Source organism: Emydura macquarii, unplaced genomic scaffold, assembly GCF_026122565.2.
Source record: "Emydura macquarii macquarii isolate MOO-44397 ecotype Brisbane River unplaced genomic scaffold, CSIRO-AGI_Emac_v2 contig_3451, whole genome shotgun sequence".
Lineage (NCBI taxonomy): Eukaryota > Metazoa > Chordata > Testudines > Chelidae > Emydura > Emydura macquarii.
The window spans coordinates 4,443,426-4,457,665 of record NW_027133588.1 but is presented as its reverse complement, the minus strand read 5'-3'; the positions used below and the strand labels follow the sequence as shown (position 1 = coordinate 4,457,665).

General features: G+C 44.2%; 1 protein-coding gene across 2 annotated transcripts in view; it reads left to right on the top strand.

The window, feature by feature from the left end:
- Positions 1-2,023: 2,023 nt before the first annotated feature.
- USP3 (ubiquitin specific peptidase 3) overlaps positions 2,024-14,240 on the top strand; it is a 56,748-nt gene continuing 44,531 nt past the window's right edge. For both annotated transcript variants that reach the window (XM_067534755.1, XM_067534756.1), the window contains exon 1: positions 2,024-2,461. In XM_067534755.1, the coding sequence (XP_067390856.1) occupies positions 2,371-2,461 (91 nt within the window). In that variant the 5' untranslated portion in view covers positions 2,024-2,370. The remainder of the gene's footprint in view (positions 2,462-14,240) is intronic.

Sequence of the window (14,240 nt, the reverse complement as noted above, 5' to 3'; positions counted from 1 at the left end):
GGAGCCACTGACAACTCCCTACCATTTAACCAAGTGCAGGTTTTGCAAAGTCAGGGCATCTACTTCCTTCCCCCCGTTGATCTAAAAAAGTGACCCATGTTATTAATATGTAGAACTACTAACACCTACAAAACAAGAGCTACGTTCCATATTCAGGACCTGTCAATACTACAATTTCCCTGTGTTGGAAGAAAGAGAGAGAGCTAGACAAATGTATGAGCGCAGTTGTATGAAAGATTGATTGTGATGGTAGGGGACTAAAGTCAACAGCACTTGGCTCACTTCTGGTTTATGTTTTATGTGCCTAAAGCTCATGCTTCAGCATTTCACATGGCCACTGCAGAGGTCAGGAAGGGACATTGGGTGGAGTGGACCAGGGCTCAGAGGTGGCACTGAGCATGCTCTCCCAGGTGCTTGGCTGGCTGGTTCTTGCTCACTGATCAGGGTCTAACTGAACACCATATGTTTGGTTGGGAAAGAATTTCCCCCCATGTCAGATTGGCAGTAGAGTGACCAGATAGCATATATGAAAAATCGGGACAGGGGTGGGGGTAATAGGTGCTTATATAAGAAAAAACTCCGAATATCGGGACTGTCCCTATAAAATCAGGAAATCTGGTTATCCTAATTGACAGAGACCTGGAGAGTTTTTCACCTTTCTTTGCAGTGTGGCAGGCAGGACACTTGCTGGGATTATCTGGGGATAGCTCATTACTCATTTCCCTGCCACTGTGGAGTCCTTGGGCATGGGGGCACCTCGGTGTCACCTACTCTCTGCGTGGCATATAACAGTGCGGTGTAATATTTTGGTCTAATTTTGGTTGTTGGGTTTAATGTGTAGGTGCAGGGTGGAGTTGGTGGCCTGGGCAATATGGGAGGTCAGACTAGACCAGGGGTTCTCAAACTGGGGGTTGGGACCCATTCAATGGGTCGTGAAGTTATTATGGGGGGCTTGAGAGCTGTCAGCCCCAGTGCATGCCATGGCTGCGGCTGTCAGCCCCATGCATGGCTGACAGCCAAAGCCCTTCAGAGCTGGATGGCCCACTGGCCCGGTGCTCTGAAGGTAGCGCCGTCCCCAGCAGCAGCACAGAAGGGTGGCATGGCATGGGGGGAGGGTCATAACTTTTTTGGGGGGTGGTGTCTTCACAGCCTGAAATATTTTCAAAGGGGAGGGGTCCCAGAAAAAAAAGTTTGAGAACCCCTTAACTAGCTGATCTGTGGGCCCTTCTGGCATTGCACTATGATGTTGCTATGACAAGCCAGGCTGGGGAAGAGCTGGTACACACCACAGCTTGTACCAGCACCTGTGAAACCATCACCTGGCTTACCACTCCCCAGCCGTGAGCTCGGTGTGATCCGACCCAGGGCGGGAAGGTCAGCTGGGCGTGGTGTGAACAGCTCACACGTGTGACCTCAGGGCCCTCACCCACCATTCACTGTCCACGGCCCCTGGGGAGACACTTCTCCAGTCCTGACTTCAGAAGATTGGGGTGGGGTTTATCTTGTGGGCGAAGCTTAGAGGAGCCCCTCCCCAAAATGTGAGGCTGGGCAGAGGGGCTGGTATTTGCCACTCCCGACCGGCCTAGTAATAGCGCCCTGTGCCTGCCAGCCAGCCAGGGACAGCGGGTGCTCGGCGCTGCGCCCCTTTGCAGGGGAAAGCGGCTGGTCCTAGCGCGGCCGCTGCGGCCGGCAAGCCCTGGAGACAGCTGCGGGCGGCCTCAAAACCAGGAGCGGATCGCTCTGTGCGTGGGTGGACCGGCGGCGGCTGGGACAGCCCGGTGAATGGATTTCGGGCTGTCCGGACGGGAGGGCGGAGAACAAGGCCCGGCGGGGGGATCGCGGCGGAGCGGACGGGAGGGCGGAGAACAAGGCCCGGCGGGCGGATCGCGGCGGGGCGGACGGGAGGGCGGAGAACAAGGCCCGGCGGGCGGATCGCGGCGGAGCGGACGGGAGGGCGGAGAACAAGGCCCGGCGGGCGGATCGCGGCGGAGCGGACGGGAGGGCGGACGGGATCGGGCGGAGAACAAGGCCCGGCGGGCGGATCGCGGCGGAGCGGACGGGAGGGCGGAGAACAAGGCCCGGCGGGCGGATCGCGGCGGGGCGGACGGGAGGGCGGAGAACAAGGCCCGGCGGGCGGATCGCGGCGGGGCGGACGGGAGGGCGGAGAACAAGGCCCGGCGGGCGGATCGCGGCGGGGCGGACGGGAGGGCGGAGAACAAGGCCCGGCGGATGGATCGCGGCGGGGCGGACGGGAGGGCGGCGGCGCGGAAGGCCCGGCGGATGGATCGCGGCGCTGGCTGTAACTGTAAGATGGCTGTGGTGAGCGGGACACAGCTGCTGTGAGGAGCCGCCCGCCCGCCCGCTCGCGCCATGGAGTGCCCGCACCTCGGCTCCAGCGTCTGCATCGCGCCCGACTCGGCCCGCTTCCCGCAGGGCTCGCCCTCCTCCTGGTGCTGCAGCGGTGAGTCTCGCCGGCGCGGCCCGCACGGCAGGCCCCGGGCTCTGCGGCCTAGGCGCCGCCCGCCGGCCCTGTCTCGGGAGGGAGCCCGGGAGCCGCCTCCCTGGCCCCCAGCGCAGGCCGGGCTGCCCCGGGAGGGGGGCGCCGGGGCCCCCTTTGTTCCCCGCTCCGCCGGGGCCGGGGCGGGTGGGAGTCCCGCGCTGGCCGGGACCCTCGCGACGGGCGGCGGCGGCTGCTCCCCAGCGCCGGGGCCCTGCTCCAGCCCCCCCCGCCCCCCCCGGGGCAGCCCCTCGGGGGCGTTAAGTCGCTGGCCCGCCATGGGGGGAGGGGCAGAGCGTCGCGTGGCCCCGCCACACGCACCCTCCGCCCTCCTTGCTCCCGGCCCGCGGGGCTGGGGGGGGGCTCGCTGTCCCGGCTGCCCGGGTGCCCCGTCGTCCCCCCCCCCCCGGCAGAGCTTTGTCTGGGCGCCGGGCCGGGCAGGGAGCCCTGGTGCCGCGAGGCGAGCCTCTGCCCCACTCCGCGGGCTCGCGGCTGCGTCTCCTGCGAAGGAATTCCAGGGAGTCTCGTCTTAGCCCCTTTTGTCTGCACGAGGAGTAGCACGGCCGGCCCTGCCCGGCGTGTGTGTGTGCGCGAAGAAAGGGGCCTGGGCTGGGGAATCTCGCCGGCTCACTGTAGAATTAGCTGCTTAGTCTAAGGAGCTTTATTCTAATTTTTAAAAACACTTTTATTTGTCCCCTGCTTTGCATGGTGTGGTTTGGAGGGAGGTACCGCGGGGTGGGTACAAGACAATAATACTGTGTGGTAGAGAGTGAAGCAGCCAGTAGATTGAGTGGAGAGTTATATACAGTGGAGGGTGATCCGTGTGTATAACTCTACACAGCATCAATTCATATTTACATGTTCTAGATGGATGGTGCAGGACGAATGTACCAATCAACACCGTGCTCTGCACATTGACTTAATAAAGCAAACAAGTTTCTGTGATGTTTGTATTATTTCTTCAGTACCATCTGTGCCCTGATATTGTTTGTTCAAAGCTTTTCCCTTGAAGGTTTGCTTTGCCCAGACTGCTCTAAAGTCAGTCTGGTAATGTACCATAATTATTGCTAGTTTTTCAAACAGATGACCTCTGATGGTAGCTGTCATTTTAGCTTATGTTCTTCTCTGTATTAACTGTAAACATATGTAGTCAGTTGTGTTTAGCATTAAAACAAACAGGAAAAAAACCAAACCCTAGCACATTTAGCAGATATAGCAATAGGCCCATTTTTAACAGTAAGATGCCCCCTCCCCACCTTATTGTGTCTGTGGGCAATGGTGGAGAGGACCTTCATTTGAGATATTAGTCTATGGAACAATAAAATGTTAAGTTTTCATTTTTTTCCCTTTCATGTGGGAATGATGTTTATTCTTTGTCTTATTGCGTGGATGCTTTAGTGTGGGAAAACTGCAGTTTGCCTGAGTTCTTTTATGATTGGCATTTCCTGGAGCCAAGGTGTGGTAATTCTACTGCTTTCTTTGGTAAAACCAGTTATTTTACTCTGTAAAGCTTTCGCTTTTACGTGAGTTTGTTTTTCAGTGGAATAATGCAGAGCAATGGTTGGAGGGAGGGAGTGCATAAAGAAAATGTGTTTATTCTTTTACATTTCTTTACTTGGAAATCCAGCCTTTATGGTTGGGTCTGTCACCTCATGATGTTGACATATGGCACTACAGTCTACCGTTCAAAGAACTCCAGAAAGATAACATTACCAAAGCTGAAAATATACTAAACTATTAATGCAGCTGTTTAACTGAAAAAAGAGCCAATCTGCTGGAAAACATGACAAGGTTAATGTTGTAGAAAGCCTCATTTCATACAGAAAGATGAAGTCTGATTGATAGACATGCTGTTTTCTGAGGAAATAAGTTCAGTGATTAGAACGGATTTTTCTTTCAAGCAAGTGTATGTAGCACTTATGGGAAGAGAATGTTGCTGGGTGCTCAACTGATGTATTATTGTTGAGAGGAGGTGGGAGGGAGTTAAACTCTTTGGGAAACTGACTAGATTTATAATGGTGCTATATCCAGGAGTGCTCTCCCCCCAGTTTCACACTTTTTTTAATAAAATCTAAAAACTAACAAAATCCCAAATAAATTATTTGGATAGGTAAATCAAAAGTACAGTATTAATTCCTAACAAGGGGATAAAGAAACATTTATAACTAGTACACTAAATTTAAAAATTCAGTAAAAACATAAGCCAGTTATCAATTAGGGGAGAAACAAATTGTGCACAACACTAATTGAATTCTTCAGTCCCTTCTCAGGATTGCCAGATGAAACTACTTTTGTCCATGTTTAGTAGCCTGAGTGACATTTCCCATGCAGGCTGCCTATCTTGATAAGCTATTATTTGTTACTGTTACATGATCTCTGCAGTGGTGCACAGTATACTCTATTTTGTCTGCCATCATTTCAGTGACTGTAGCACCTTGAATGATGCCCCCAGAAGTAAAGTTGCGTTGGGTGGTAATGGATCCCAATTTTCCATAAGAACTTGGACGACCCTTTTATATGAAGATTTGCCCATGGTAAAAGTTCTGTACCATGTATCATCATTCTCAGCTGTTTTAGGTAGGATTGTAATAGATGTTTTTGTTCCTTCAAAGATGAAATGAGAGAATAAAACTTCATTTACTCATTGCCACCTCCGTTTTTACTCTTTGTTGCCTAAGAAAATGAACTTTTTTAGCAGGAATCGTCTTATTCTTTGCTTGTTCTGCTAAATGGCAACATACCATTCAAAAAGAAAATAGCTTATATATAATTTCATGAATTGTCAAGATTTACTGGGAATTTTCCAGTCATTTTAATGGGTTCTTCTAATGCTGGATAAATGGAGGATTTCCTTATTTGTTTTTTTTGTTGTCCTAAATTGGAGAAAAATACTTAGCCAGGTAATTGTCATCCCTCTTTTTCATCCGGAAATTCCAAGGGTTCTCTGATCTCTAACATGGCTCCAAATTATCTCCAAAGGATATGTGATCTGCCCCATTCTGAGTTAGCTGATCTTCCTCAGAAAAGGAGAATAAATGAAGATACAGATATAGGGAATACTTTGGTTGCCATAAGACCCACCAGTAACAACAACAACATTCTGGAATAGTTTGAAGAGTGGGTCCTTAATATAAGCAGTGACTTAAAGTTTGGACTGCTTCATGTACCCTGGAGTCGAGGGCCCTCTGTGTCAGATTGACTTATGCACACTGATTGAATACTTATTTTTAAATCACCCAAAACAGGTTTTTGATAGCAATGATAGCTTCAGTATATAATGTGGAGGCATCTCAAAGCATTTTCATGAGAAGTGCAATAATATAACAATGCTATCTGTGCTGCTCAGCTGACATTTGAAAAATGAAAGACAGGGTGGTTAGGGGGAAGGGTGTGCACCAGGCTGAATAGGTGTATTGGCCTAAATCAGCTCCTTTTGAAACTAATGGTCAGGATTCCTTTGAAGGTCTCTTGATTGTTGATGGTGAACTAAATGAAAGCAATAAAAGATAGTACTGGTGAGCACACTGAGCCAAATCTGAAGTCTTCTGCTCCAAATCCAAGAGTAAGGGTCTGCCCATTTCTAGATGACACCTAGAATTTTAATCAGCATGAATAATGTGGCAGTATAGTTCAGAAACTGGAGAGTGTACGTCCTACCCTTTAAAACATAGCAAGCCATTCCCCCAGATGATTATTTGAGGCCTGGCAGTGTGTTCTGTGCAGGATGAGATACAGAAGACAGCACGCTCCTTGCTTTATGGAGCTTGCAGTCTAAACAAATGGACAACACACAATGCATTGTGGGAGATCCTCAGGGAAGTTCTGTCTTAAAGATTTTTTTTTTAATTGCTCTAATTGGTCAATGTGTCTTGTGACAGGACATGAAAGGAAGAGATGAGATAAATCACTAGGAAAGGCAGAAATTGTTTAGAAAAATACTGAAAATCACTTCTCTAATTACCATTCTCATGTGAAATATTATTTGCAGATTTCTGCTACTTCCAATTAAAGCTAAATGTTTTCATGCATTTTAGTTTCTGTAATTTCTGCTGGGCTTGGGACATTGGCAAGACTGCAAAGTGTCCCAGCCAGAACCAGTTAAATTTATAGGACATGCCACACACTCAGCATGTGTGCACAAATCATGTAATTAAAAAAGCATTCTCAACAGCTCAGATGTGGTATTTTCCCATCAACTTTTCAGACACCAGAAACCACAGCCTGCCATATCTCACCTATCCCAGCACACTTCCAAGCATACCTGTGCAAGCCTGAAGGGTCTTGCCAACTTATTTTGTCATGGACAAGATGAATTGATTCTTTGTGCAGTGTAAAACTGCAAGATATTCCTCTAGAGAAACTTGTGACAGCTGGGATTGTCTCTGCTTAAATACAGATCCAGCACTTGTAAGGGGAAATTGCTGCACTTCAGGTATGCTTAAAACCGCCAGTACTTAAGATCACTACCAGTTGAATACCTTGTTTTTAAAATAACACACATGGTTGGTTTTCATAGAATCATAGAATATTAGAGTTGGAAGGGACCTCAGGAGGTCATCTAGTCCAACCCCCTGCTCAAAGCAGGACTAACCTCAGCTATATCATCCCAACCAGGGCTTTGTCAAGCCTCAGCTTAAAAACCTCTAAGGATGGAGATTCCACCACCTCCCTAGGTAACCCATTCCAGTGCTTCACCACCCTCCCAGTGAAAAACTTTTTTCTAATGTCCAACCTAGACCTCCTGCCCTGCAACTTGAGACCGTTGCTCCTTGTTCTGTCATTCTGTTATTAAGTATTGAAGGATTCTTTTGCCTGTAGAACAGTGTTTCCTGCAAAAGCTAAATATATGTGCTTGGAACTTGTTAGCTTTGCATGGAAGCTTGTGATGCAGTAAAAGCTGCAACTCAGAGTTGCTCAGAGCCATATATTGTGGTGCATACACATGCCTGTTGGACTTTAAAAAGTAGCTTGGTTAAATAATTGTGGCCTACTGAAATATGATTAGAGTGGAAATCCAAATGCTGAAATATGAGACTTTTTCTACCCAATTAAAATAACTTTACAAAATGGTATTGCTAACCTGCTGTTGTTTTTTTATATATATATAAAATATGAGAGTCCAAATCCTATCAATGCAAGTGGGAGAATTTTCAGGGGGAATTTTTATTGGGTCTGACTGACCGCTGGTTATATTTTTCCTTACTGAAACCAGTCACACTGTTCTCTATTCATTTGGGTAGGTAGCAGCATCCTGCCACGCTGTGTTTTTTGGCATTGCAGTCTTGGATTGTAGTAAGCGGTGCCAAGACAAATATGCTGCAAAAGCACATGTACATAGACTTTAACCTTCTTAGCTCACTCCTCTTCCTCCTTTCTTCTCCATCCCCATCAGTACTAGTCTATGCCATAGCTCACAATAAGGAGAGAGCAAAGTTCCTAATTTTCTTTTGATCTTCTTATAATAGGAAAAAGCTCCACTGTAATCCATATATAGAGAAAGAACCCACTGCATATTAAGACCCTGATTTTGGCCCTAGGCATTTATTCCGCCCCCCCACCCCCCCAGTCCAATTGAATTCAGTGACTCTGTGAGAATATAAGAGTCTGTATACATGGGGATGTGTGGGGTTTTTTTTTGGGGGGGGGGGGTAGGGGGAGGATTAGGGTTGCAACCAAGTTCCTTTATTCTGTTTTTGCTGTCCTATAACTTTGATTTGGAAATTTGGTTTGGCCTAAAAATTACTAGACTTACTCCCAAATTAAAGGAGAAATCTTCTCTGCAAAAATGTTCTTAGACTTGTTTGAGTTAAAGGTTGCTTAAATCAAATTTCAAAGCAGGATAGGTTTTTTTAATCTACGGTTTCTTTGTGTCCCTGCAGCTCAAGAGTAGCTTGCTAATAACCCTTCAAACTTTGTATATTGATAAATCTCCTTGCAAGCTCATGCACCAGTTGTATCTGAAGAAAATAAGTTCTAATTAAGTAAAACTCATTAATGTTTTGTGCTGTTTAGTTTTGGACCCAGTGTTGCTTCCGTTAAACCAAATGGAAATTTTTAGCTGTTTAGTGGCTGGAGTAGCCCCTACATAACAGGTTGCCCTCTATTGGTTCATTCAGCCTAGAAAGAATGTAAGGGCATTTTTATTGGATATTGGCTAGCAGAGATCTTTCTTTGGCACCAGTGGTAGAGACCTGTGTTTTTAAAGCTGAAGGATCAGAGTTCCAATTTCAGCACAACAGGCATGTTTTTTATGGAGAGGAGATAATCCTTTTTTTTTTTTATGTGGCAACCCCACACTTCCAATATAGTAAGGTTGATTTTGATTCCTCTTCTAATTCCTAAAAGAGAGATCCTCATGTTTTCAAATATTTATAACTATGTCTCACTGGATTATATTGAGAAAGTATTACTTGGAATTAGTATCTTTTGAAATGAGATCTCTGTGAAGTGTTTGTACTCCCTCAGTCTTCTCAACAAAATCATATTGCACCACAAAATATGAAACAGATTTTTAACCTTGGCTGTTCAAGAGACAGTCTTCAAGGAAGGAAATAAATGTTAAAGACGCTGCTATTATTTGGACACCAGATGTGATTCTGTCAGAGAAGTTGTCTGGGGAAAGAACGTGGCAGTGAAGAATACTTTTATATATCTGAATTCACCAGTGCAACTTCTGGAAAGTGAAAGAAAATTCCAGGATCTGGTTAAAAATCTTTCTGTTGCATGCTTCTCCATAAGGCCCCGTTGATGTAGGAAGAAATGTGGACAGGGAGGTTTAGCAGAGGTAGTGACTGAGGCATATGGAGTATAGATGACTTGCTGAAGCTTGTGCCGACCCAGCCTTGATCTGAGGTGGCAGGCCCACAGCTCACCACTATAAGACAGTGACTCATGCAGATTGGAATCAATCTAATTACAGTTGTCTAATTATAATCAGGCTAATAAAACTCACCCATCTTCCCTGAGCCATTCAAGATGGTGGAAAGGCAGTAGGTAATTGCACAGTCTTATTAGTCTGTTTTTAGATGGGGGTAGTTAAGGTTCAGCTAGGTTCAGTAACTTAGTTGAAAGGCACTGTGGTCTATTAGCCAAGTACTGTTAACTAAGGGTGAGTTCTAGTCTGGGATCTGACACTTAGTTCAAGACGTTTTGGCCTTTTTTACCAGTATTTGGAATGAAGGTAGCCTAGGCTTTGGGAGCCATGGTAACTTGGCCAACACAACTCATTTAATTTTTGTAATTTGGCGACACTTCATTTTGCATTTATTTGTCTTCATTCATCTGTGCAAAAAAAGTTTAGAAAAACAAAACAACCCCCCCTCTCCCACCAGCATACTTTTAGGGGTTTCCAAGACCAACCCCCCCCTCAGCTTTGGAAACCAGCTAAGGGTTTTGTGTTTTGTTTATGTTCTGAGATTACTAGGGGGCAAATATTTTCATTATACGTCCCAGCAGAGGTTATTGTGTTATGATGGAATATGCATTACTTTATATTTGATATTGATAATTTGTGTATTATGCGGGCAGCATAAGCCTTGTGGTCTTTAATGATAAATTTCCTTACTTGTAAGTGGGGGTTGTTTTGCTTTGTTTGTTTTTTGGTAAATGATATGCTACTTGCCACTCAGCTGTCTTAAATAGTTTGTAAAATCAATTCTCTTTTCTAAAACTTTTCTCTTTTGAGACCGTCTATTAAATCTGGATTTCACAAATATGGCTGTGAAATTTCTCTGAAAAATGTATTACCCATATGGATTTAGCCAAAATGCGCACAGGTAAATCTATCTAAATATGGTGGTTTCCCAGGGGGTGGCTAATCTTTCTAGAATATTACACATAGAAACTGATTTACCTTCCTGTAGAATTGTTCAGTACTCTCTGAGGCCTTGCACCAATGCTAGGTCTGTACAGATGGACCTGGTGCCTGAGCTGAGCTGTATTTACATTGTTTGAATTCTGTGCAGATCAGAGTGCAAGATCTGGGCCTTAGATGGCTAATGATAACTCCGGATACTTACTTTTCTGCTTTCAATTGGTAAGTAACATATTTTAGTCCAGTGGACTCTTGAAACTCTTGTTCTGTATCTTGTTACTCAGAATGTTTTAGTGGCTTCCTTTGTGTCTGGATAGGCAGAATAGAGGGGGTGGTGGTGGTCTGCAATAAATAGGCTGTTAGAATCATTCCCCAATACACTGTGGCCTCAGATTGCTTAGGGATTCATAGGATTCCTCCCTTAAGAGATGGGTAGGATCTTGAGAATTTCAGGCAATCTGTTTTGGTTTTCCTTGGCCTCTCTCTGAAATTTGTCTGTCTGATTCCTATTTTTATTGTTGATGTAAAGTCTTTTTTAGGTGAGTGCTACTGTATTCTGTATTCTATAATATTTGTCTTTCTGCTAAGGCTTGATTTTTATTTTTTTGAAGATATATATACTCTTTATTTTCAATAATTAACTTCACATTTAAGTAATTGTTTTCATTTGTAAGAATTAAACAGCAACAAAACCCTCAGATACTGACTATTCAAAATGTGACAGAAGCTGAGATTCATAACAGATTTAGAAGTAAAATCATATTTGATATAGTTGCTAGATTGAACTAATGGTGGGGAAAAAGTGCACTAGTTATCTTCTAGTGGAATGTATAGCATGTAAATTTCAGCTAAGAGTAGAAATGTTTTGTTGGTGCAGGGTGCAAAGAGTAACTAAGTACCAACACTTTCTGATTTAAAATATCCTGCCAAGCCTTATTTTATTGTGTAGAAAATCTAATGAATTGCCTAAAAATATGGCATCTCAATGAAAACTAAATTTTTTTGCTACTATTAAAGGCTATGTCTTCTCTGACGGCAGCAAATTCGCCGCCGTCAGATCGATTTCTCTGGATCGACTGAGCGGTCAGTGAAGACCCGCTCAGTTGATCCAGAAATCAATGTATTAAGACCACCTTCTTAAGTGGCATAGCACTGTGTCGAAGGGAACACGGTTCCCATCGGCGCAGTGCAGTGAAGACGGCGCGCAGAAGAGAAGCAGAGAAGTCGACGGGAGTTATACAAGAATCTCGGAGGTAAGTGTAGACAAGCCCAAAGAAGCATCCTTGTGTCATGTTAGTGATGCTTAAGTGACCTTTATTCTCCATAGCCTTTGTCAAAAAAACCAAATTGACTGACTGTCCTACTTTTAGCTGTGTCTGATTTATGTTTGGCCTGGTTCTCTATTCTTTGTTTAACCACTTCCTCAGGAACTAGTACCTATGTTTACCCTGAGTTAGACATTATAGTGTAATTACAATTTTTTTCCTGCCTGAGTGTCTGCTCATCCAGTGTCTGTTTAAAGAATACAAACTTGCTGCATCTTTCCATTTCCAGGTTTTTCAGTTGCTTACATAATCACAAAATATCAGGGCTGGAGCCAGCACAGTTGAATGCAACTCAGGGAGTGAGTTGTAAACAGCAGAAATTAATCTATTCTCTGGTGAGCGTGTTTCAATGCTGCTATGTTCCTAGAACTTTAATTACCTTATTTTATTTATTCTTGGGGAATGAGTCTTTACTTCCCATCCATGTTACTTTTGAATTCTTATTCAGCAGTTGTTTGGCAGGTTTGTCTCAGTTTGATGTTTCCCCGATGTAGTAACTCAGTTGACTGAGGCCAACCAGGAAAATTCTTGCATTGCTTTTACCTACAGTGGCAAGTATCAAATAACAGGACATACTGCAAATGTACTGCTGTGTATTAGTGTCTGTGTAAATCTTGCATGAGTGTAGTCAGAGCTGGAAAACAAAATGTGGCCCCAACTCTTCTGGCTTTGCTTTGCTTTGTTTTTGATGGTTAAGGCAGATGGCAGAAGAAACAAGCCTGTGACCTTTTCACAGGTTTATGATGAGGGTGGGAGGATTACTGTAATTCTGAAAACCCCTTTCGCCATCTGTAATTTTAAGTGAGGTCTCAACCAGTCAGAGACTTGACATAAACTACAATTTATTCTTACTGCAACTCTTTGTCACTTGAGAGCATGTGTCCGTAAAAGTACAGTTAACTCATTTTGTATAGTTAGTGAGTTCCTTTGAGAAACTAGTCCTTGGACAGTTGAGACATTAATTTGCCTTCTTTCCTTCTCTTCTCCTTTCCCTTGAAAATTGGTGTTAACAAAAACATTTTAAACAGCCTAATTAAAAATCACGTCCCGTCAGTCAGATTTCACTTTAGCCCCGATTCTGCAGGGAGCTCAGGGGAGCCCTGTTGGAGAACTAGGAAGATGACATCATAGATTAGGTACCCATGGAAGGTTTGGTAAAGGTGCAGGAGTCCATCTACAGTGATGCTTATTGCAGGATTGACACCTGAAATAGCATCTGTGATAACCTCTTACTAGTTCATTGGTTGTCAGGAGGGTCTTACAGGAACAACAGGTAGATGAGACTTGAATTTATGATATAAGTAATAAGCAAGGAAATTAAAAGGAAAAAACCAAACCAAAACCCCAACCTCTTCTGGCTTTCTTGATGCATCAGAAATAAGCAAAGCCGCTGCCGCACCCCTCCCCCCCCCCCTTTTTTTTTTTGTTCTTTTTTCTTTTTTTTTTTTTTTTTTTTTGCAGATGACTTAACTTTGCAATGCCTGGTATAAACGATCATTTTTACATTATGTTTTCCCAGCACACTTCTTCCTTGAGTTTTACATAAATATCAATGCTGAATTATTTTTGCAGGGTAGAAACTCTCTGCAAACAGCATACAGCCATACTTACACTGCTTTAGGCCTGCTTCCTGCAACTGGGTCTGGGCAGGCAGATACCTAGGACCAGGCAGAACCCTATTTACTTTAGAGGGGCTAAGGGCGTAGCAGACAGGGATCTGCGGATCCAGTTGCCAGCTTGGTTCTTTAGGTAGGGTGATATGAATACTTCCAATACAACCCTTCTTTTTCAGGGGAAAATGGCAGTGGCATATTCTGAGATATGGATTGTCTTTTTCCTAACCCCAATTCAAATGTACAGTGACTAGATTTGGAAAATAAAGATGTGAATATTAATTGATAAAGTGGCCGTTGCCTAGCTCTTAAAATACTCTCAGCTGCTGCTCTTGTAATGCATACTTTGCAAAGACTTTGAGTATGTGGGGTTTGTGTGCACTTATGCCTGCTTCATTTTAGTTCAGACTCTAAAAATGTGGCTTTGATTTATATGAATGCATTGAAAACACTGATACACATTTTTCTGCAAACTGAAGATCCTAATGAATGAAGCTAATATAAAGATGGTTAATACCAACGCTACTTTTCCTTTGTTAAAGCAGATTTTTTTTTATTTAAAGGGGTTGTATCTGGTGTTTAGAACAAATATATAGAATGGAAATTCATGAAACTCAGTAATAAGTGTTTGTTTTAATTTCTGTGGTCATGGGGATGGGGGAGAGAAGTTTGGGCTGAAATTTGGCTTCAAACTTAGATTTAATAAATAAGTGTTTCAAAATACTAGATCAAGAGACGTTTCCGTGACCTTAAAAATGAACATCCCTGTAGTGCTTATAACTCAAATATTGTGACATCAAACTATTGCATGAGACCTAGAAAATGACTTTTACCTTTACATTTTTAAAGAAGCACATAAATTTAACTTGCCAAATCCAGTCAAGTTGTTTAGGGTGGGGTTTGTGGCTAAATTCCTACCCAGAGATTTGAAAATTTCCTCTTCCCCTTTCTCTTCCTCACACAAAACAACTTTCATTAGAATTGCTCACTTG